The 24,942-nt window shown below is 41.1% G+C and overlaps 1 protein-coding gene across 1 annotated transcript; it reads left to right on the top strand.

The window, feature by feature from the left end:
* Positions 1 to 233: 233 nt before the first annotated feature.
* atxn2 (ataxin 2) lies at positions 234 to 20,860 on the top strand. Its single transcript, XM_070904142.1, has 25 exons — positions 234 to 408; positions 1,945 to 1,975; positions 2,378 to 2,437; positions 2,846 to 2,917; positions 4,350 to 4,500; positions 7,437 to 7,561; positions 7,803 to 7,894; positions 8,168 to 8,356; positions 9,252 to 9,424; positions 9,820 to 10,074; positions 11,350 to 11,553; positions 11,799 to 11,978; positions 12,133 to 12,240; positions 12,420 to 12,490; positions 12,621 to 12,973; positions 13,489 to 13,552; positions 13,674 to 13,820; positions 14,510 to 14,527; positions 15,182 to 15,254; positions 16,483 to 16,676; positions 17,513 to 17,637; positions 17,694 to 17,941; positions 18,053 to 18,252; positions 18,886 to 19,060; positions 20,042 to 20,860. Exons 1-25 carry the CDS (start codon positions 299 to 301, stop codon positions 20,068 to 20,070), a joined length of 3,447 nt encoding a protein of 1,148 aa, XP_070760243.1. The 5' UTR covers positions 234 to 298; the 3' UTR covers positions 20,071 to 20,860.
* The last annotated feature ends 4,082 nt before the right edge of the window (positions 20,861 to 24,942 follow it).

Genomic DNA, 24,942 nt, shown 5'->3' with positions numbered 1-24,942 from the left:
ACACCCATGTTTATTTTGGAAGAGTGATTTGCGCGTGTTGTCTTTTTTAAATATTGTTTTTTTCCGTTTTAATAGGAATTGTACAGATTGCTAATTTAGCTAGCAACTGTTAGCCAGCTAGCTTCTTAGCATAGCATCTTCGTAAAAAGGCACGTTGACATTAGCCTGCTAGCTAGCCAGATCTTAGATTGCTAACTGTAACGTTAGCGAGCTGTCACACAAACATACACCGTATCATCGTCAAGAAATTGCGGTGTGAAGCTGGTCGTTTTAAGACGCTGTCTTTTATGGGATCACAATGTCAATGAAGGCCGGTGGAAATCGCAGCAAGCCCGGCGGTGGCAACACCGCTGGTGCCGCCGCCTCCGGTGCCGGAGGAAGCGGCGGGGGAAGGCAGAATCTGGGCAGGTCTGTGAAATTAAAACGTTAACTTAGCGAAATAAAAACACATCTGCTGATTTTAATGTGGCCAGTTTACAGTGTTTGGACACCGTCATTTCCAACAGTGGCATTTTTGAGAAATGACATTCCCGTTAAGTGGTCTAAAACTAATACGTGTTTGTGAACGGTATGTGGGCCTTGAGACGTGTTGGTCACCTAGCGTAACGTTATGCAGTTTAGCTAGCGAGGCCTGTCAGCTCTCTCCAGTAATGTTGCAACTTCGACATAACGCTACATCCTCTTGCACGTTAGATAAAACATCATCTGTTCTCTCACTATGTGGTTAGACATGCTCGGGTGGACAAACATATTTTCTCACGTGTGTGCTATTGAAGATGCTTGCCAAGTTGCTGATATCAGTTTACTATCAGCTTGGAGTCAATTTAGCTCGCGTTAATTAGCCGTTTGACAGCCCATGCTTGTTATTCAGTGCACTTGCCTCATTCAGTATTATAACAGCTAACTAACGGGACACCCTGGTGACTTTTCAACCTAAGACACTGCGATAAAGCAACTGTGTTTGTGTCCATTTGACTGTCATGTAGCTTGGTACGTTACCGCAATATTACTGCAACGGGTTTGCCAAGAAATTGATATAAAGCGTGTGGGCGCACGATAGAAAGGGGCGGGTGTGGAGAAGGGGGTGAGGAGGAGAAGGGGGGAATTATAGACCGACGGACTTTCAACCTTGACGTTGCCGTTGCTGCTCGTTTGAAATTATGTCCTTGAAGCATGACATTTCTGTACATGTCGTTGAAAGATAAAGCTAACATATACTGTCAGTGCAGGAGCTGCATGCGTATTGTGAATTTGGATGGTGTTAAATTTGGTCAGGCTTCTATTCACCGGTCACTAGGACAGTACGTCCCATTCATTGCGTAGGTTTCGTCCATTAAGGCCGTGCGGAGATATTGAAAATTACGATAGGACCAGTTGGACTCATGCATACAAAACTAGTCTATTTCAGTTTGAAATTACTTGGATTGGTTTCGTTTCAATATTGAGGGACTGTGTGTGTTCAAGTGATCCTTTTACTCATTTACTACAACAGATATAATGGTAGGGAAAGTGGCCATTGCCTACATTGAATCAAGTGTGAATTCCTGGCTATGTGCCAGCTGCTGAACAAGGTGCATTTTAGGACATGCTTGGAAAAAATGTAGGCTACAGAGCTTTTGGATGGCAGCCTGCTGAACATTATTCTAACCAGCAAAATATTGTGGAATCTGTGGGAAATTTCAGAATCTACATAATATTCAACTATGTAGAGAAGTAACATTTGCAATACATTTCAATGTAGATTAAATTGGATAATTTATATTGATGATGATTCATGGGGTTCCCCTTTAACATGTGCAGCAGCCGTTCTGTACCATTATAGAGATTTACACCACCACCTCTTGAGATTTCTATCATTCTGTTGTACAGTTGCCCCCATTGGAGAGCGCTTTGTTTCAGTATGCTAATGACGAGTTTGACAACAGTGCCATTTTTTTCTTTCAGGGGAAGACACAGTGGTAAAGGTCCCGCCTCAGTAAGTAACTGGTTAACTCTCATAAGACAGTGGAAAATGGCTTTTATGCCACATAGGCATGTATCATCAGAAGTTTGATACACCTGAAAGCTGTATTTTATCAAACAAGGGAAGCTGCTTTTTGAAAACTGACACACTGGATGAATGTTTCTTTGTATTAATTCTGTGCAGAGTCATTTGAATACAGTGTCATGTTTTTGTAAGGCCTGCAATTTGGTTTAAAAGTTGCACAGAATGGACCTCAGAAAGAGTAAATCCAGTGGTTGGATTCCTGTTTCTTATTGTTATGCATTATGAATGGAACAAATGTCCAATAGGTGTCACATGACTGTGAGAACCTATTTAGCACAATTTTCCTTTGCAAATGGGGAACATCAGAAGTTAACTGTGTTTTTTCTTTAGGTCATTTTCAATGGTGTATATGCAAATATGAGGATGGTCCATGTCTTGACTTCAGTGGTGGTATGTTTACTGTGTATCTGTCTTAAGTTTTTGAGATGATGTTCCAGATACGTCTAGTATGTCCGTTTGAATTTTTGTTTTCTGTGTAATAACAATAATGAATAGAGAAAGATGCACAGTTACAAAAAACTCCCTCTGAAACAACCATGTGAATCATGCTTACTGTAAATAAATTTGTAACAGCAGTATGTACTGCAGTCTGTCTTTCACCACATGCTGTTTCTTCAAAATGTCTACGCTGCTATAAACAAAGCCTGTGTGATTTGTAGAGACAGCTGGTTGCACAAACAAAGCAGAGATTGATCAATCATTTATCTGTTTCACAGCAGATGGGTTTCTGAACTTGTTTTTTGAATGTGTAAATTGACACTGCATACAGTGAGTAATGATAGGCCTATTTATTTATAGGGGGCCAAGTGTGAGCTGAAAGTGAAAAACGGAGCAGTCTATGAAGGAGTATTTAAGACATACGGTCCAGAGGTAAGGATCACACATAATGCGATGTTCTTTATAGGTGCTAATATGGAGGTAGACCTGTGATTTCCTCAGTAGCAGTACTAATGATTAAGGTTAACTGTGCTGGAAAGATAGTGCCCAGCCAGCACTCAATAGCAGCTTCACCCCTGAGGTGGCTTAGACAAAGATCGCCCTTTCCATCATTCCTTTTATGGAAGAGAGGTATGTGGCCCTTCATCTTCCCTTTTAGGTTGAAGTATTGCATTACCCAGTCTTTCTCCTGTGGAGAAAATTTCATTTTGCACAAATGAAAAGCTTAACCTGAACAATAGTAGACGTATCTGTCCAATTAATTTGGCAGAGCTTGTCATCAACTTCAGTTATTCAGTAACATACATTATCCCCTGATTTCACACCAAACAGCAGGGTTGATATTTATGTATCTTATATCTCCCACCTCTTTTATAAGGTTGTGTGACTGTAATTTGAATAAAGCTGGCAGGAGAGTCCAAAATAAATTGAATTTGGTGTGCTTTTACTGGCAAACACACCACTTTGTTCTGAGACCAAAACAAAGCATCACATTTGGCTTTTATTACCACAGTGTGTGCAAGCTGAACAGTCAAACATGCTGAAATATTCACTCTGCTGTATTTCACCACCCAGTTACACAGTCTCTTAGTCAACAATGTAATGTTTGGTTGCAGGGCTTGTGTTTTCAATTTTCTCCCATAGTATTATACTACTTGTAGTACAACTTCTTGTTTTGAGGAAATTTGGAGGTTGTGTCTGCTCCCACTGCAACTCACAAGCTCCTTCATCTGGCGTGGAATTTTTTAAAGGAGCAGAACTAAATTAATTATTGTTAATCAAACGTTTGATTATACATGCAGGATTTCATGTAGTTCAAGACGAGCATGTTGATGTGCCATTCTGGGCCAAGAGGGCAGTTGACTAAGTCCTCTTTTTGCTGGTTGTGCTCCTCAGTATTTTCAATAGTCCCTAATTTATCATCATGTATTTTTTGATTCATTGATTCACGGTTAGTGTGTAAAATGTCAAAAAATAGTGAAACAAGTCTGTCACAATTTTCCAGAGCCCAAGGTGACCTCTTCAAATTGCTTGTTTTGTCTGACCAACAGTCTAAAATTAAAAGATATTTAATTCACAAGATATAACATGGAGAAAAATGGCAAATCCTCCTTGACAAGCTGGGACCAGAGTATGTTGCATTTTTGCTTAATAAATGTACAGAAAATATTGTTTAATTCATTATTAAAATTGTCGCCAATAAATGTTCGGTTTGTCCAGCTACTGCAATGTATAATTGGGATGAAACCATGTATGGTCTTGGTCCTCCATGTCCCATGGTTCCTCATCTCTTCTGTAGATAGTTTAGGCATTTGCTCTATTTCAGATTCTCCTTTTAATCCAATTTGACAACTTTCTCCCTCAGTGTGACCTGGTGTTGGATGCAGCCCACAGAAAGAGCCCAGAGCCGAGCATAGCCCCCAGGAAAGAGGATATTGTGGAGAGCATCATATTCAAGGCCTCCGATGTTGTTGTGGTGACCTTCAAAGATGTGGACCTGAATTTTGCCAGGAAAGGTATTGAGTGCGTTTGTGTTAACAAATATTATCTAGGTACATAAACAGCAGTCTTTATATATCTTGTGTTATACATATTAAAGATTCATGAAGCATACACAAGGTAACTAGGTTAGTTTGTCACTTTGTATTCATTGCGCACACACAAAAATAAACACATGCCACAGTGAATGCCCATCAGTGCAAACACACAACGTATTGATCTTTTTCAGTCTGTATTCACTACCTTGATGTAACAGAGGCTTTGCCATGAGTTAAAGCTTGTGTGTCTGCTCTGAGTGGCCAGTCATTGAAGACTAATGTTATCTATTGATTGGTCAGAAGGTTGCCCTGGTGCAGCAAGGACACTCAAAGTCCGAATGAGTGTTCTTCATCTAATTCATCTTGACCCAAACAATTCTCCTTTGAATGATATTGGACCGCATGGGAGGGTTTTATTTTCTGAAAATTAATAGGTGACAAAGTGTGAGGGTTTCACCACATGATGCGAAGAGATGCTACTGCACTGGTGCCACTTCTAAAATCAAATTGTTTCCTGTTAAATTGAACAGTTGTGGACTGACTGGAAATTTCGCAATGTTTTGCAGTACATCTAAAGCACCATCGCTAATGTTACTGATTTTATGTCTTGTTAAGTCATCAAGACAGTTAACTTCAGTGCTTTAAAAATCGATTATTTCTGCAGATAGTGTACTGGCAGCTTAACATCTGAAATGACGGGAGGTGGGGAGTCTGCTAGGTTTGAAATTATGAAAGCCACACTCGGGTTGTAAAAAAAGGAAACAGACTTTCCCTTTTTAAAACTTGCACCTAGATGATCCATATCCTAAAATTGTTGGATAGGAAGTCAACTGTTGGTGTGATCAGTGGTCAGTCATTCTATCTGTCAGTCCATCCCCTGACTCTCTGTCATCTGTCTGTCTCTCCTCTCCAATGGTCTAGTCTCCTCTGACACAGGTAATATATGGCTGTTTTCTCCTCTCGCACATCTCTGTATGCACTCAAATAAATCTGTGAATCTCCGAGGCTTGGGCCTGATCTGTTGCCATCTATTGTTGCATTTAAAATCCAAATTGGTGATGGAATTTGGGGATCACTGCTTTCATATAATGTAAAAATATGAATCAGATATCTGATGCAGGTCAGTCTTGCTCCATCTTTTCACCAGATCCTTTGTTGTCTTTAGACTGGATGTTGCTTTCGGTGGAAGAGTTGCCACTTGCTCTATTTTACGCTATTTAATGAAGCATTTACTTTAGAGGTCAGCAGAGGCTCAAAATTGAAGCCTATCATGGCCATGGCCTTGGACATTATACGTATGGCCTTATGCTTACTTATGAGGAATCTGAGGATGTGTGAGAGATATACTAGTGTATAATGTTTAATGTAGTAAGCTAACACTAATACTTGTTTTATTTGTTTTAAACTAACACTAATTTTTTGTTTTTAACAGTAGTTTTAATCTGTCATTTAAAGTTATATTTTCAAATTTAATATTTCATTTGTTATAAAGTTTTATATGGTTTAGGCCCAAGCACAATTTGATCCTGTATGTAGCTAGCCAGCAAAGGCACCCTTGCAGCAATGACTCACTCTTAGAAGAGGAAGATTATGGTTATTACTTTTGTTTTAACTTATCTTTCAGAGCATTGTTTTATTTTCCTAAACATGGGGTTCTACTGTGGTACTGGATTTCAACCCTTACTGGACCAGAGCTCAGTTTATATCAGAGCTAAATGGAAAGGGGAAATTATAAGCACTATGACTATGATTCCATTGAAAGCAACAGATTGAAATCTCATGTCGAGCACTTGCACCTTAATCTACTTTCTGAGCCTTGTATCAAAAATCGAGTTATGTTGGGATGTTTAATTTGGTTTGGCCTGGAAGTGCTTTGAGGTCATGTAATTGACTGCTATCTAAATGCATGTTTGCTTACTCCTCACTATGCCCACATTTGATTTCTAAATGTTCCTTTTTTATGTACGATTCCCTTGATGGACAGTGTGCATAGAGCATAACAGCCACCTCTACTAATGTAATTCAGGCCTGCTCCCCCAACTGTCTTTATGGTGCCAATCTAATTTTTCTGAACTTTCTTTGTGCCAGAAGTGCTTAAATGCACTTTGTATTGTAGGACGAGTTGGGATGACTGAGTTATGTAACTCCAGGTGGCTCATATGCTTTAGGCACATAGTCCATTAGTGCCAGTTCTGAGAATGTGATAGCAGACTTGGGCTGACATGAGATTAGATTTCCTTTCAAATATAATTGGGTGTTTTCTTTGAGCATTCCTGTCCCTGGTTTTAGTTGAGCCAACCAAAGTATTCTTAAGATTACTTAAATATAGTGAAATGAACTGATGTTATCATCAGCCCCAAGTAGTCTTTTATGCATGTTAATGTTGTCTTCTAAGAAGTTGCCATGGTGATTAATAATAAATTAAGTGGGGAAGAAGTCGGGCATTGTAGATGCTCTGTGAAACCTGCATTTAATTTCTGATGAAAGTTAGCCTGCTTAAGATATTGTAGTACCTTACTTCTTGATTTAATTAATACATTTTGTGATAGTGGGGACCACCCTTTTCTTTATAAGTCTTTCATATTCTTGCTTACACTGCCAGAACCCTTTATCCTCTACCAAGGCCAGCTCAAGCAATAGCTCAATTTCTTTTGAAAGGATTTTTTTCCCCAATCCACTTGGACCCATGTCTGGTTGTGAGTGGGTGTGCCTGGTGAACCACCACTACCTTCATGTAGACCTTTGCTGCGAGAGCTTGTGGCAGAAGCGCTTGAGGCATGAGCGCTTCCCTGCATAAACAGTGAGAGTGCAGCCATGTGACTGTATACCATCATGAGCTTCTGTGTGTACGGGTGTGTGTGTTTGCGTGTGACAGTCTGCTGTACATGAATATATATTATTTGTGTGTACCGCAGACAACTTCACAGATGCAGCAGTGAGCAGTAGGATCAATGGCGAGCATAAAGAGAAAGATCTAGAGCCCTGGGATGGAGGAGAGACCCACAACTCTGACAGCCTTGAGTCTCTGGATACTGATGTGGTGAGAAAACAGACACAAACACGTTGATGCTTCACTTGTGAGTAGATGGAATGGAATCCATACAGGGCTTCATATGAGGACTTGTAAATTTGATAGTGAAAAAAGTAAACACAGGAAGTGTCATCTGATCCAAAGCATTGATCATTTGTAAATAGGCCTTTTGTAAAATGCTCTCGCTCTCTCTCTCTCTCTCTCTCTCGCTCTCGCTCTCGCTCTCGCTCTCTCTCTCTCTTCGCATCAGTCAAACGGCTGGGACCCCAATGACATGTTCAAGTACAATGAGGAGAAGTATGGAGTTTTGTCTACATATGACAGCAGCCTGTCCACATATACGTAAGCATCTCTATGTTCATGTGTGTTTCTCTCTGTATGCATTGTTTATTCTGTTAGAATAAGTTAACCTTTGTAGCACAGTTTCCTGCATACAAGTAATGTACATGTCATACTCCTCATACAGTATGTATATATTTAGAATTAAACAATGTACCTATGCTGTATCACTCAATTCTGTCAAGTGTGACCTCACATGACAAAAGTAAAAACTTGAAATTAGGCTTGTGACTCCATCACCCTGCTGCCCTTGTGTGACCTGCGCTTGTTTCCCAGGGTCCCCCTGGAGCGGGACAACTCAGAAGAGTTCCTCAAGAGGGAGGCGCGCGCTGCCCAGCTGGCAGAGGAGATTGAGGCCAGTGCCACATACAAGGCCCGTGTGGCCCTGGAGAACGATGAACGCTCTGAGGAGGAGAAATATACTGCTGTGGTGCGAGGGGAAAGAGAGACTCACACACTTAGCAGGTGAGATACAAAAACAAACTTTGGGCCAATACATACTTCTGTGCCGGTGTGTCAGTGCAGACTTTGAAATGATGTAATCGTAGATTGTGTTCACAACCAGCATGTGCCTATCAAATTTTATTGTCATTGTTGGTAATTGGCTCTTGATGTGTGCTACCATGTGAACTCCTTTTTAAAATGCAGCAGAACAGCGCTGCCACACTCACATTCCTGTTGTGGGATTTAGTTTATAATGAAAATATTATTATTAAATGCGCATACTGTAAAGTCATAGACCAGGCCTAGCAATTAATCGAGTCAGCTGCTCTATTGTTAATGTTTGCAGATTTAATCGCCTGTATACCTGTTGGAACATACTGTACATCATATATGTTTTATTGGTATAAATTATTAAATAAAATATTTCTTTCACCTTCGCAACATGTCCATGCTGTACAACTGACTAAATATCGTCTGAGATGATTTATCATCTGGGAGTGCTGATGTCTCCCACAGGTACTATGTTTATTAAGAAAGAACTGGAAAGAGACGCATTATACACATTACAGTATATGCACTCTACGCATAAGTACATATACTATACATGCATAATGCTTGCAGACGACGTGGATCTGCAGTGGAAAGGCTCAAGCACAGGCATTCATTGAGAAGCAAATTTGAGGGAGAAAAAGTAGTTCCAGTAAATTCACTAAGTAGACAGCAGCTGTTCCCAGAACAAATACTTCCTTGGTAATTAAAGAAAACATGCTCATTTTGGCTGATGAGAAGTACTTAGTGGAATGTAATAGAGTGTAGAATTAATTCCTCCCCTTTGTTATCTTGACTATTGTCTCTGTCTGTACTGTGTGTGTGTGTGTGTGTGTGTGTGTGTGTGTGTGTGTGTGTGTGTGCGCAGAGAGAACAAGTACATTCCTCCAGGTCAGAGGAACAGGGAGGCGATGTCATGGGGCCCGGGACGTCAGAATTCCCCTCGTCTTGCTCAGAGCTCAGCTGGACCCCCAACTCCTCGACCAGGACCTCATGACTACAGTCCCAGCTCTGGGGCCGACCAGAGGGTGGTTAATGGAGGTACTTTTAATACATCACACACAAACCTATGGTGTTACTTGCTACACCCTATATACAAAACTCTTCTGAAACGTAAAGAGGTGCATTGGTTGGTGAGTGAGGTCAGTATATTGACCGGAAAACACATTTTTTCCCTGTTATCTTCTACTGTTTAACTGATGTTAAGTCGGTGGTGACTTTGTGGGATGAATGTATTAGTTGTTGTTCTTAATTAATTTAATGCATTTATCGTACTTTACTTGTGTCAGTTATATCATTTTATTTCTGCCTTGCCATTCTTGCTCATGTTTATTAATCTCCCCCTTCTTTCTATTCCTGCTATAACTTTTTCCCACTTTTAACTGGTTGTCATCTGCTGGTTGTCATCCTTGATCATTTGTCCTTCCCTCTTTTAGGTTCATCCCATTGGCCCTCACCCTGTCCGTCTCCTTCCTCCCGCCCCCCCTCTCGTTACCAGTCTGGCCCCTCCTCCCTGCCTCCTCGGGCGACCACGCCCACGCCCACCAGGCCACCCTCCAGACCCCCCTCTCGACCTTCCAGGCCTCCCTCTCATTCATCCCACCCCTCCTATCCCTCCTCCTCATCCTCCTTTTCCCACCACGGGCCCACGTCACCAGCCTCTACTCTGCCCAAACGCATGTCTTCAGAAGGTACCCACATCAGTGTGGAGTAGACCTGGGCAAAGGCATGAGTTGAAGGTGGAGGGATTGAGCTCAATATGGAAATTATATTCCCAATCATATTGAAAGATGTTAGAAGTGTCTTAAAAGTTAAATAAGAAGCTACTTTCAAAAATAAATTTGCCCAGGTCTAGTGTGAACAACTCAAATAGGTGAACTTGCTGTTGAGACTTATTGGGGTCAGATTTGCAATTTCCATACAAATGGAAATTGTTAGGATTTGGCAAGCCTCAAAGCTGATCCTTTGTCAGTGCGTCAGGCAGTTTCACCTTGGCATGTGGGTGCACCTCAGTGTGCTGTGCTTTCTTTCTAGCAAGAGTTATGCCACCAAAAACAAAAAGGGACCAGTTTCTCAAAATATTTTCTGATAGAGCAGTCAAGAGGAAGTGTAACTTATCAGTAGTCGTGTTTCCATTCAATTGTCAAGCAAATTTTAAGCAAACTTTTGAACCCAGCATCACTGTTGGCCAGAAGTGTGATCTCTTGTACCTGTAATGACAACATAAGATTATTGCAGCAAAGTGAGAACAGCAGTGGGGGACAGCAAAAACAAGAGAACTAAGTTACTCTTAAGTATAATTTCTTAATTGTTTAAATGTTCTTAGTTATTTGGTTGTAGACTCACCACTATCTTCCACGGTGATGCTCTGTCATTGTCCCAAAAAAAATGGTTTTGGTTCTGCTATGTTCACCCTCAAACACACTTAAAATTGTAAGTGGACCCTTTAACCTCTTAGTCCTTGTTTCATGTTAAATCTAAAATGCTGCTGTCCAAATACTTATGGATAGTGAGTATACTTTTCAGAAATTTCAGTGAAATGGCAAAATATTCAGCTAGTGTTTAGCCAAAGATCAGTTTTGCACTGGGCTGTTTGCTGTAAGACAGACACTCTTCATGAAACTATACAAACTCTACTTAACAGTGAATTCTTGAAATTCCACCTCGCCTTCTTTCCCGTTTCCCTGTTTCTCATCTCTCACTTCACTTGGTTGTGGTTTGAGTGTGGGTTGTTGTTGTTTGATCACTTTACAGGATCATCTGCAGTTTCTCTACTAACACGCATGTAAATAACATTACTGAATGATGTGATATTTAAACCTTAGATTAAGATGGAATCAGTGCAGGGGTTTGGGTTTTTAAAAGGTTTTGTGAGACACAGGTGAGTTTCAAAGAGAAAACCTTCACAGCAGGATGGGAGGAACCTTACCTCTCTGTTTATGAGTTCTGTTTCTCTTCATCTACAGGTCCACCCAGGATGTCTCCAAAATCCCAGCGGACGCCTCGTGCTCATAGAGTGCCACCCTGCCGGACCACTGGAGTTCCTCCAGGAGTGGACTTAATTTCCCACAATGCTCCAGGAGAGGTCCAAGTGACTCCACCAACCAGGAGCAGCTCCTCTGGAGGGACATGGTCCTCGGTGGTTAGTGGAGGTATGAACCATCCAACATGTCTGCAAAGGAGATTATTAGGAGCAGTTATGATTTAGAGCCGCTGGATGACATGTTTTGAAGGGCCTTGCATTGATGTGAAAGGGCACTTACATTTGATCAACATTTATATCCTTATAGTATTAAAGAAGCACCTTTAGAGCATGATGACTTATCTTCTAATGCAGGCCTGTAATTTGTTTGGGGTTATCTAAAATGCCGTTACATTGTGTGAACACCAAAATCTAATTTCTTCTTCCTCTCAGCTCACAGACCTCGGTCCCCCAGACAGAACAGTATTGGTGGAGCCTCCCCTGGCCCCTCCACCCTCCCGTCACCACAGACAGGAACAGCTCCTGTGGAAACTGCTACAACACCAACATCATCTTCCTCTCCTACTGCTGCTAGCCCCGCCCCCAACATGGTCGCCTCTTCATCAGGAGATGGTAAGCTTAAAGCTAACCCATTGAGATTGATTGAAGGAATGAAGAATGCTACGTGGGATATGAAATACCTGATTTCTGTGTACTTTGGTTCTGTCACTATCAGAAGCTGCTTTTATGCTGGGAGTAAACAGACTATTTTTTCTGTTCTGTATAGCAAAAGAGAGTCGTGTTCAGGAGACGAGACAAACATCCCCCACGGCAAATAAGGAGAACATCAAGCCCTTGGACAGCTCACCTAGTATCACCAGACCAGTCTGTAAAGGTACAGTATACACTGGACAGCAGCATTCCCTTCAGAAAACACTGCTTCAGACTTTAGAGTGCTGTGAAGCTTTATCACTAAGATTTCGAAGAAGAGACCGTTCCCTTGAAAATGTAATTTAGGTTGTTGTGCTGGCTTAATCAATCATGTCTCTCTCTCTCTCTTTACTCACGTTACAGGACCCCCTTCTATGGCACCAGACCACAGAAAACAAATAGATAATTTTAAGCAATTTAGTGTAGATTTTAGGGTAAGTATCTCTTTCATTCATACAGTATAGAAATGCTGAAAATCTGACGTAACTAACCTCATGTTTTTGAGGCTTCTATAGAGCTTGTGTGTGCCTCCTGTAACTCTTCTTTTCATCTTCCCTCTTCCAGTTGCAGTCTAGTTCAAACTCAGACCCTGCCTTTGACCAGATGATGACCAAGCCTCCCAGAGATCCAGCAGACAAGCCTAAAGACCTTCCCCTGGACAAAGCCTCCACAGTGGGGCGGGAGGGCAATGAAGAGGGTGTTGTAGGGATTGCTGCTGGCACCCCCGGTGGTCCCGCTGCTCCATCCACCACAAACACCAGTAAGCCTGGCAGCCCCGCTGCACTGTCCCCGTCTCCTTCAGCCCCAGACCAGAAGAGGGCGGGGCTGGATGTGACATCACAGGGAGTTCAGACGACGTCCACATTCAGTGGACCCAAGCATGAAGAGAAGGAGGAGAAAAAGGAGGCAGTGCAAGAGTGAGTGGAAGGGACAGTATGTTTGAGAGGGGAGACTGTACATTACATTTATTATTAAAGGATAAGTCTGGTGATATTCTGTGTTTGTCTTATCAACAAATCCGATGAAAAGACCAAAACCAACATAGACTTGATCCTAACAAGTGTTTTCTATGTAGTCAAAGCCTGATGTATATTTTATTCTTCTCTGCCACAGAGCTCCATTGTGGTCCAAAAACAATAAAAAATACATCAGTGTGCTACACCGTTGCACTGGGTGACATGTTCCTTCATTACCATGAGCACTGTAGTTTATTCAATCCCACATACAAGTCTTGCTGCCAGAAATACTCAGAGAGCATCAAATTAATCTGCTGCTGAAAATAGTCCCCAACAAATGCACCATTTGTTTGAGTAACATAAACAAACTACAGTGCCCAGCTGTTTTAGGAAATGACACTTTGTTAACAATAAGAATAATTCCAGACTGATCCTTTTAAATGTTAAATTCTTCACTGTTTGTTCTCCTCCTGCAGTCAAGTGAGAAAATCAACCCTGAACCCAAATGCCAATGAGTTCAAACCCAGGTTCAATACACAGGTCAGTATGCCCTGCTGCTGCCAGACTACACAATTTAAATACTACAAACTGAGATTGTTAGTAAACTCATTTTTTTATGTCTCTTGCTACGTCTGTTTCTCTGTATATGTTCCTTCATCAGCCTAAACCAGCCAACACCCCGACGCCTCCCCGGCCTCAGGGCCAGCCCAGCCCCTCCATCGTGGTCCAGCAGCCTCCGACTGTGTACGGCCAGACTGTCTGCTTCCCCCAGATGTATCCCCTCACACCAGTCAGCCCTGGAGTGCAGGTGAGACACACACCTGCATGCTGAAATGTGCAGTACAAAGACAGATCATTTGTTTCTGTTCAGTGCAGATCACCCTGAGCATCACATTGAATCAGTATGAAATGCAAAGTTCATTTAGACAAATCCATAACAACCACCACCATGAGGTCTCCCAACGAGTCTGCTTATGTTATTTGTCTTTCCTTTTCTGTCTTTGATACATCTCTAATGCATGCCGTCATTGGTTTCCCTATATATCTTTCATTATTTCATTTTTAAAAGGCTACATCTCACATTTTTTGTAGGTTTTCTTTTCTTTGTACACGTTTATATACAGAACATGCGCATCCTTCGTCATTACTTTTCCTTCCTCTGTCATCTTCCAGACACTGTTATTTATCTGAATTATTTTTGCTGAATTATTTGGAAAATGTATAGCTAAATATTTAGGATAACAAGCCTAGAAATGTTTCAAGAAAGGAGGAAGTATGATGAATAATATTTTTAAGCACTTCCAAAGCACTTTAAAACATTAAGTTTTTTGCATATTTCTGATGAAAGCTATTACATTTATAGTCCTGTGTTGCTTTAAGAAAAACTTGGTGATCCAACATCAGACACGTGTAAACGATAAAATACCTTGGTGAACAACTAAAGAGTGGTTCTCTTTTCCTTTTCTCCCCCTCCTCCTCTCTCTCTCGCTCCATTAGAAAAGCATAATATGGAAGGTTTGTGAATTTTTTAAATCCTTTTTGTTTTTTTTAAGCCCAATCAGTACTGAGATGTTTTGCTTGCTTGTTGAATTAATGCCATCAGATGTTGGTTTGCCAACTTCTTATTGCAATTCATTTTGAACTGTCATCACAGATGGACGTATAATTTCATCTTATTTCTATTGGCTTCATCTGTTCACCCAAACAAATGGCTGTAAGCTAATAAGAGATTAAGCCTCTTTGTTTTTGCTGCATTACTGTTTGTAATAAAAGTGCATGATGTATAATGTTAAAGAGTTAAGGAATGGAAGATGACGAGCAGTATTTGGGTTATAATCATTGTTTTAAAACACCGTTTTCTGCCCAATAATAGACAGTCATAGAAAATGCATGTGGTCCCAGGTAAGAGATAATTCCCACAATCTCACATGCCCATATGTGTTTTTAAAATGTGTTTTTTTGTGTGTTGGGTGAGGGGTTAGCCACTAAAGCGACAGTTAAAAGCTGAAGACGGGTAGTAAGAGTACAACACAAAAAAGCAAAGAATTCACCTGTTTTTAGTGGAGGGCTGGTTTTTGTTCTTGTAGAAATGATGCTGACGTGCCCTGAGAAGATTGAGTATAAACTTGTTTTCTTCATCTGCCATCCTCATTCCCCTCCTCACTCCAGTCTCCAGCTATGTACCAGGTTCAGATGCCTCATATGACAGTCAGCCAGTCTAAACCCTACAGACCAGGTAAAGGTGAGAATAACCACTGCTTTGTCTCATTTCCCTCCCACCCGTGTCTCTCTCTCTCCCTGGAGCTTACTAAATAAATCTGGTTGAGAAAATTAATGTACTGGCTGTGAATGTAAGACTATTTTTCCTGGATGTTTGGAGTCATATTATATTCAAGGACCTTTTAGGAATTCATCACTTAGATCTTTATGTATTCGCAACAGCTGCTTTTCTCACTGAATGGTGCAAGTACTGATCCTTGTTACACTAAGAAAGCGTTGCATTGTAGTATTTTATGCCTCTGTGGCAGCTATAGCTGTTGCCAGATTGTCCGTCCGTCCCATTCTCGTGAACACAATATCTCAGGAATGCCTCACAAACATCCTCTTGAACTCAAGGATGAACTGATTAGAATTTGGAGGTCAAGGTCTCTGTGACCGTTAGCCATAACTCATGAATTTATGACCATATTTCACAGTTGGTCAGACAATGAATTGGTGACACTTTAAATTTAAAGGTTAAAGGTCATTGTGCCCTCAAAATGACCTTAGCAAGCCATTTGGCCATAACTTAAGAATTGATGCGATACAACAATTTCTTTTTTACCCAAAAGGTCTAAGGTCAACTTCACTGAAATATCATAATGTCTTGGAAAAACCCTTCTTTTGGCCATTATTCAACACCATACCTCAGGAACAGAAGTGGACATTGTGACCATATTTCACAGTTGGTCGGACACTGAATAGGTGACACTTCAAAGGTTGTTGTGACCTCAAAATAGGTTTTTAGCCATAATTTAATAATGAATTGGGCGTTTATAACTAGCACAGTACAGGTTTTCCTCCATCTCATCTGAATCTCATTCTGAATTTCGATCGTCATCGGAATCACATGAAATCAAACAACGTATCGATATGGTGATAACATCTGTTTAGCCAAAACATACACTTTATACCTTTTTTATTCAATTCCTTCCAAGTATTCACTACATGTAGTACAAGTCTGAGCAACTTGACTGGTTAGTGGAGGTTCAGAAATGACTACCTTTTTTTGTACTACTAGTATCTCAAGGAAACTTTCCCATCAGGACTAATCTGATCAAGATTAGTGGAAAAGTTGTTTTTTTTTAAACAGGGGAGGGTCGTCAATTCTGTAAATAAAACCAGCAGTTCTTCTTCTCACTCCTCCATGCTTCTGTGTAGTTCAGATTTCAGGGATGTTAAACCAAACTTCTTCATTATGTAATCTCCAGTACCCAACATGCCCCAGCAGAGGTCAGACCAGCACCACCCGCAAGGCACGCCCACCATGATGCACCCAGCCACGGCAGCAGGACCACCTATTGTAGCACAGAGCCCCGCCTACTCTGCCCAGTACTTCACCTGCAGCCCGCAGCAGTTCACCAGTCAGCCGCTGGTCCAGCAGATGACACATTACCAATCCCAGGTAAGTCCTGTCAGTATAAGTATCAGAACAACCTTGAGCAGCTTATTCAGCTATGCTCGGCCCAGGAGGCTCCTCTGTTAAGAACCATATGTAACCACTGCAGTTACTCTGGTACCTCAGTTAGTGCTGGCAGTCTTTGTCTCTCCCAGCTGTTCACTAGTCAGCCATTTGTCTGACAGATGCCTGCGGTCCAGCAGCTTGACAGGGCGCCAGCATGATGCTAGCGTTTCATCACTTCTGATTTGTGGTGCTGACTGCAGGCTCCTGCCTCTTATGCCTGAAGTGTTGTTACCTGTTTGCAAGCAGGCTGTGATAGAACAAGTGCAGGCACACAGTTGAGACTGGTTTCAGGGTGTGTAAGGGTAACATCATGACCACATACTGATTAGGGATGGGTGTTTCCTTCAGATATGTTTACGTTTACATTAATGAAACTGACTTCACAATTTAGTCTAAAAATGTGATGAGATAATGAGAGCAGAAGGCAGAAGCACCAATTTAAATTTAAAATGATTAGTGTTTTTTTATGTAGAGTAGCGCTGGGTATTATTAGAAATGTACATTGTTATTGACCAAATAATACATACGGTTTGGTACCAAAATTTATTTAACAAAAGAAGCCAAACTTATTAATAAAAAATTGGCAACATTTTTATTTAAATTCAGAAATATCAGATCAGACCAGGCGTTCGATGCCAGCTTTTGGTACTTGACTGTCTTCAATATTTGATGCTACATTATAGTCATTTTCCTTACTAGGCAAGGAGAAAACGTACACACACACGGGCTCTAATGCTGATGTTGTCCGTCTTCTTCTGTCCTTGTGTGTCCTCCAGGCGCAGCATGTGTTCAGTCCGGTAATGCAGGGCAGTGCCAGGATGATGGCGCCTCCCACGCACGGCCAACCCAGCCTCGTCTCTTCCTCAACCACACAGTACCCAGAGCAGACACACACCATGTATGGTACGACAGCCTACCACTTGTGTATGTTCATACGGGTATGCAACAGACAATATGTGCATGTGCTGTTTTAATACTTGTCGTCTTTACTAACACTGATTCCCGTCTCTCAGTGTCTCCAGGGCCTATGCCTCAGCAGTACCCCCACCCCAGCGCCACTTTGCACCCTCACCCACAGCACCCCCAGCCCTCTGCCACACCTACAGGCCAAGCCCAGCAGGGTGGTCCCCCGCAACATGGAGGTCCTCCTAGCCACCCAGCTGCCAGCCCAGTCCAGCACTCACAGCACCAGCAGGCAGCAGCAGGTGAGAACATTCAGGTGGGAGCTGTGATTCTCCTGCCAACGTCTTGTTTTGTCCCTATACACATCACTTTAGCATTGTGTTTGTTTTTGTGTGTTGTAGCGGCAGCAGCAGCCCAGGCCCTCCACATGGCCAACCAGGCACCGCAGCAGCAGATGTACTCAGCCTTGGCCCCCACGCCCCCCTCCATGACCCCAGGGCCCAACCCTCAGTCTCCCCAGGCATCGTTCCCCTCTGCTCAGCAGACGGTCTATATTCATCCGCAGCAGGTGCAGCACGGCTACAACCACAACCACATGGCACACGTGCAGCAGGTAGGTCACAACCTGCTATCAGCCGACCACTGTAGCTCCAGCCAAGTAATCAGATGGGCAGTGTTTCCCGCATGGGAGTTTAAATGTGGGAGTGAGGAAATCTGGGATCAGTTCCAGCAAGTGTTTATGAATGGTTCATACTGAATGGGTGTTGATGCTGTAAGTGCAGTGGATATTTTGGCAGTCTGACCAAGTTTAGATTAGGATGTGTATCTCACTTTCTCTAGTTGTGGATTTAGTTATAAGAACCTTCCTCATGGATCAAAACACCGTCCAACCTTTTGGGTAACCGTAGAGTTGTGGGCCTTTCTTGTCTTTAAAGGAGTAGTTCACCATTCTGGGAAACACACTTATTTACATTGTATAGAGAGTTGGATGAGAAAGTTTACTACTTTAGCTTACTTCTCACAACTTAACGCGTATCTTTTGTTTAATCCATACACAAACGGAAAGTTAAAACTGTCACTGACCATTAATTGTCCCCCCGTCATCACCGTAGAGGCAGGAGCTGTGAATGTTGTGGCACTGACGCCCGTCTGTTTCGTCTTTTTCATGAACTTGTCTCTTGTGTTTCTGTTTGTCTCTAACTGTCATTCTGACTTTCTGTTACACACACTTTTTTGTCATACTTAGGCCCATATGCAGTCCGGTATGGTGCCATCTCACCACCCGGCGCCCACCCACCCCACGATGATGCTGATGGCTACCCAGGGTCCAGGTGGTCCGCAGCCACAAATGCCCCAGACTGCCCTCAACCCCATACCCGTTTCCTCCACCACACATTTCTCCTACCTGGCACATCCACAAGGTTTGTTCATTTTATGTTGCTAATTTTTTCTAAGGAAATGTCCATGATTAGCACGTCTTTGTACCTTTTTATAGCTGTTTAAACTCACGTATGTGCACATCCAAATGATTAACCCTGTATGGGGCTGGTTAATTATATCGAATTAATTCAATAAATTCTAATTTTTTGATTTTGCACAATGTAAAATATATTTTTATTACAATGTGCATTTACTCAAAAGGTAACATAAATGATAACTGCCTACATTAGCTGGCTTAAGTCATGACAGTGACGTTAACACGAATAGCTGCAGTGTATGCTGATCTGGCTCTCTCATAGCGAATCTAACAATCACATCTAACAGAGGGACCAAACAGTGGGTGGACTCTCCTTTTTTACGGCTGGGTAGCTAACGCTGGTGTTGTAATGTTAGGCTGACGTCTTGTTAAGAAACAGTGAGTGGACTCTGAGCGGAAACTGAAAGCAGATGACCTGGTACTGACATTCTGTAGCTGTCAAGGATAACCCGCATTTCTTTACAAAATATGCGTAACGATGACGGCCTTGCAAGTGGTCAGTCATGTTTTAGGCCTTTTTGCATTTTTGCAAAACAAAAAAGATGTTTAAAGGACAGGTTCACATTGTTTCAAGTCTCTAAAAACAACAATCACATGCCAAAAGTTAGTCCTTTCAGTGTGTGTGTGTGTGTGTGTGTGTGTGTGTGTGTGTGTGTGTGTGTGTGTGTGTGTGTGTGTGTGTGTGTGTGTGTGTGTGTGTGTGTGTGTGTGTGTGTGTGTGTGTGTGTGTGTGTGTGTGACAAAACGATTTTGTACCAAAAAGACAGTAACTTTACTCACTTGATTTGTCTAACTCAGACAGCTGAAGCCTTATGGGCACATGACTATTGTTTTCAGACGCATGAAAAAATGTGAACCCATCAATTGCGGACAACCTCTAAATCCATGAACTTTGCATTTCCCCCATTTTGTCTCGTCCCTGCAGTGCAACCTCATCATCAGCAGCAGCTGTAGATAGAGGGCGCCAGCGAGCCGAGGGACCCCGCTCTGCGTCGGCGCTTTGCAACCAGAGCCTTCATAACCAGGCGATGAAGAGAATGAGAGCTCTCCCTCTCTTCTCTTTCCTCATCCTCACCAGACATGCTTCACATCAGCTTTTCTCTTCCCTCCCCTCCCTCCCTCCCAGACTAGGCAATAAGAGAATGTTAACAGGTTGATGCAGTGACATGTTTTAACGAACTAGAGAGTTTTAACGGACAAGACTGCTCCTATTCAGCCCCTGTTCACACGCAGATACACACAGATACACACACATACACAAACAAGACACCCACACACACTTTCAGGGGTCCCAAATTGCAATTTGAGTCAGCTTGCCAAGTAAAGACGTGACAGAGAGAATGAGAGTAACTAATCAGTGAGAGTGAGGAAGAAAATTCAACTGGAACTTGTGTTTTGTCTGCACCTTGTTATGAAAAAAAAAATCTTCCAACCTTTAGACAGTATTAATTGTACTGTTTATTGCTGCTATGTGCTGCGTTTGTTTCCAGACTACATGAAAGGTTTCTAACCAAACTAAAAACGAAACATGACAAGAAGCTTCCTGTGAAATAAACGTTTTGGCAGCCAAGAGGACAGGAGAAACGTTATTTATGAAATTATAATGGCTGAGGTGATCAGATCCCACTTCTCACCTGACCCTTATGTAACTTTTAAGTTAAAACTTTTACTTTGTAGATAATATAAATAATTTAAAAAATGAGCAAAAAAATTTAAAAACAATAAAAAAGTTTTAAAAACTGAATCGCTCGCTGTGGTTGCATTGCTTTGTGTGTTTCTTGTCTCTTCCTTCATTAACATGAACTGTAGTTCAATCAGTCCCACTTGCACTCCTCACAAAGTCTCAAGATCTCAGGATGAATTACATATAACACAATGCAGTCACACAAGCAACACACTGAAACATTCACAAGTATTAAAAATATCATTAAGTAGCCCTCAGAGGAATGAGTGTATAACTTCAATTGCTTTTGAAGTTTATTGCAGTTTGAAGGTGCATAGTACCCCAGCAAATGCACAATTCACTCCTATATGAGTGATGTTTGTGAAAAACTACAGTGCCCAGCTGTTTTAGGAACTCAAAATATATATTTGTGATGTGTTTTTAAAGGTTTGCTTCTTCAGCAGGAACCAGTGGGCTCGCGGCTGACAGCCACAGACAGACTAATCTAAAAGTATTTTGGGAATTGATTAACCGTTACATATCAACCAGAAATGCTGACATTTGCTTATTCCAGCTTACCCACTGTAAAGATTTGTCTAATGTGATAAGACATTGAAAATCTGTAGGTTATGAGCTTTTTAAGCATGTACGTGTTTTACCTTTATACAGAGCCAAGAGTTTTCAGTCTTAAAGCTAAGTTACAATAACCGTCTGAGAGTGGTAACTGCTGCCAACTCTTGGCAAGAAGGCGAACAATTGTCACACAAAATCATTTGTTCTAATCTTATTTTGACTTTTGATGGCAGAGGCTACATTTGTTCTGCCTAAATCCACCCGTGTCTTCCAGTCCCAGATGGCCTGAAACACCATGTAAGAACAGTAAGAACCATTTATCTGCACCCTCTCTCGACTTCCTCCATCACCTGAACAGTGAATATCTTGTGCTGGTTCATCACATGCTCATTATTTTGTACAGCATGAACTAGAAACACAAGACGACACAGAGACTTCAAAGAGCGCACACACAAACTGATCATGCAAGTTTTTTTTTTTTTTTGGTTAGGTTTATTTTACAAAAAGTCAAATATACAGTTGAGATATATATATATATATATATATATATATAATATAATTTATATATATATATGTATATATATATATATATATAAAATATAATTTATATGCTTATTACTGAAAGGGATGCAAACACTGACAGGTTTTAAAAGCTGTGGTGGATTTCATTGGCTGTTGTGGGGATGTTGGGTTGAACTGGAATGTTTACAGTGCGAAGTTAAACAGAATGAACAGTATTGAGAACACATTACATTCATCAACTGGACATTTTAAAATAAACATACGGGAGGAAGATTAAAGGTGTCGCTGGAGCGGATGTTGAGGATTAAAGACACCTGATGTACACGGGGATTTTCTTCGTTAACTCGATTCTTGCAGACAAATTGGAGTGAACCATGAAACAATATTATAAGCCATAAAGCAATAGGAAAATGTGGTTGCCCTGGTTTTAAATAAAGCATTTTTTTCAAGGAAGTTTGGCATTCGTCCAATATTTTTTTTCTTAAGTCTATGAGCAGGTGCAAACATTGAATTCTCACTCACTTAATTCATCCATCTAGAAGCCTCTGATCGCTCCCTACATACATTAAACGGTGTGAAGCACTGGGCATCTCTCAGATATTGCACTACTCAAGTTCTGCACCACCTCACACCCTGAGCTTTCTAGGAAAAAAAGGGGAAAAAGCAACAGCAGCTTTCTGGCAAAGGCACAGTCATTCTCCCTAAAATAAACTAAAAAAATATATCAGCAAAGAGAGGGGACTGATAGTCACAATACTTATTTATACCGTTGCTTTCCTTCAGCAGAAAATGAAACAGGGATTTGTTTAGACTCGGGTACATAAAGGCAGGAAGACCAACCGTACTTTTGCCAAAAACGTCCTTGTTTTTGTTCCCCTTGTAAAACACTTTTAAGATGTCAGTCTTGATCACAATGATACATTAAAAGAGAACTACACAACCATTGTAAAAATGTTCCTTTGATAGACAAAGCTGACTTATTGCTTAACAAGAGGAGTGATCACAGCGGACCGACTCTGCTCATGTTCATGAGGAAATGAAGTTGCATTTATGAATTTTTCTTGAAAAAAACAAAACAACAGGAAACTATGATGAAGTTATAAAGAGGGCAGAGAGACAGACAGATTCAGGTCTAAAACATAAGTTTACTGAAGGTAAATCTTAATCAGCTGCTAAAGTTAGTGTTAAAGCAAAGTTAGAAGACAGACAAGTCCTAGCACACTATTTCCCAAAGGCAACCAGCTGCTAATGCAAGTGAAGCTTCAGTTATTGAAACAAAATCACAGACAACTGGACATTTCATCTTTGGTGTGTGTCAAAAGGATAACTGGTTTATGGGATGTCCTGTGTTTTCTGTGAGGTTCAAGAGTCAGAACGTGACTGAAACAAATCAGGTGCGACTGCAGGCCGATCTCAAGGTGGAAACACCACGAGGTTTGGATCGCTTTGTGTTACAAATCAGCTCTTTAGATGCTTTTGAGGAAACTCGTGGTCCACTGGTGGTGGACGCGATGAAACAAACTGGTCACTAGATAAAAAAAAATGCTTGCTTTGTTAAGTCAGCTCCGGACAATAAAAATCTCACCTGAGTGATGTACATCGGTTATCGTCAGTGCAGATTTAAACTGGTGGTTTAAACCTTTAAAGGTGTGATGACAAACCCAGAAGGCACCTCAAAATGATTGATTAGTCGTAAAATCCAGTTAAAGGGAACATAAACATGTTACGGACATGTAGCTTTCAAACCAAACCTTCCTCACAAAGCCTCATTAAAAACATGGAAGTTCTACTAAAAATGATGAATAGTGTAAAAATATATTATTTTCCACGATGCTTGGTTTTTCTATTGGCTGCTGTGGTGAAGGTGTACAGAAAATGCTCATTAATGTTATGAGTTGGAGACATGATGCTACTCCCTGAATCATGATGTGCCTGAATAAGTTGTGAGAAAATAAATGTTAGTAACTACAGAGGCACTGATTTGAAAAATGTTTCAAGCGTATTAAACCTTGTTTGAAGTTGTTGAAGATCCACACAACTGAAAGACCAAGACAAGGTACTTCAAATACCTGACTTCAATTAAAATCTTCCTTTGGTTTGGTCTGTACATGGAGTTTTTCCCCCTCTCACTCTCTTTGGAGTGAAGCCTTTCAAGTTCATGTCGTCTGTAGGGCGCCTATTTCTGTGTACAAGAGTCACTCATTTTTAATGCAGAATTCTTTTTATGCCACAATATCAATAAAAAAGGAGTGGAGTTATTATATTATAATAAATATGTCATCACTAATTTGTAACACTTGGAATTAAATCAATTTTAAGCACTCGTGGAAAGTGTAAATACACTTTGTCCACATCATGTTTCCATCAGAACAAATTAATTACAAATGACAAATGAATGTGGTCATTTCCATCCATCCATTTTCTAAACCATTGTTCAGGGTTGCAGTTATTATATCTTTCCACTTTCTTTGACTTTGTGGCAGAAATTATTTCTGGGAGAGACCACGCAACACTTTGTGCACGTACTGCCTTTGGTACTTGAAACGTAACTTGTGACACCACAAAGACACTTTTGAGTGTGCTGGGACACAAAGTCGCACACAGACCCTGGTGGAGTGAATATTGTACCAGAGTGAGATCTGACGGACATTCAATCATCTCACACACACACACACACACACCACAAAAAACGGTGCTGATGAAGAAAGCTGATCTAGAGTTGTTTCCGTGGTTCTCTGTATTTGCTTCAGCGAAGGTTTGAAGGAGGAAGCAGATCAGTTTCTACTAACAGCTTCCCAACTTTTTACTTAGTTTTTACATTTTTCTACAAAAGAATCTGTGTATAAAAAAAAATACACATTGTTCCAAAGTGCACTGAAAGCGTTGTGCACTTCAATATATAATAATGCGCAAGAGGAGGAATATCTAAGAAAGTGTGTTGACACTCTAAAACAGAGTGCTTTTTTGTTTGTGTGTTGGTATAAAAAGGTGGGATTGTGCTCCACACGAAGTCTTGTGTGTGAAGAGTAAATGTCTTTTTAAATATTTTATAGGAGCATTTGATTTAA

This window comes from Enoplosus armatus, chromosome 4 (assembly GCF_043641665.1).
Source record: "Enoplosus armatus isolate fEnoArm2 chromosome 4, fEnoArm2.hap1, whole genome shotgun sequence".
NCBI classification, from domain to species: Eukaryota; Metazoa; Chordata; class Actinopteri; order Centrarchiformes; family Enoplosidae; genus Enoplosus; species Enoplosus armatus.
The sequence above is the reverse complement of the archived record's forward strand: the minus strand, read 5'-3'. Positions and strand labels throughout refer to the sequence as shown.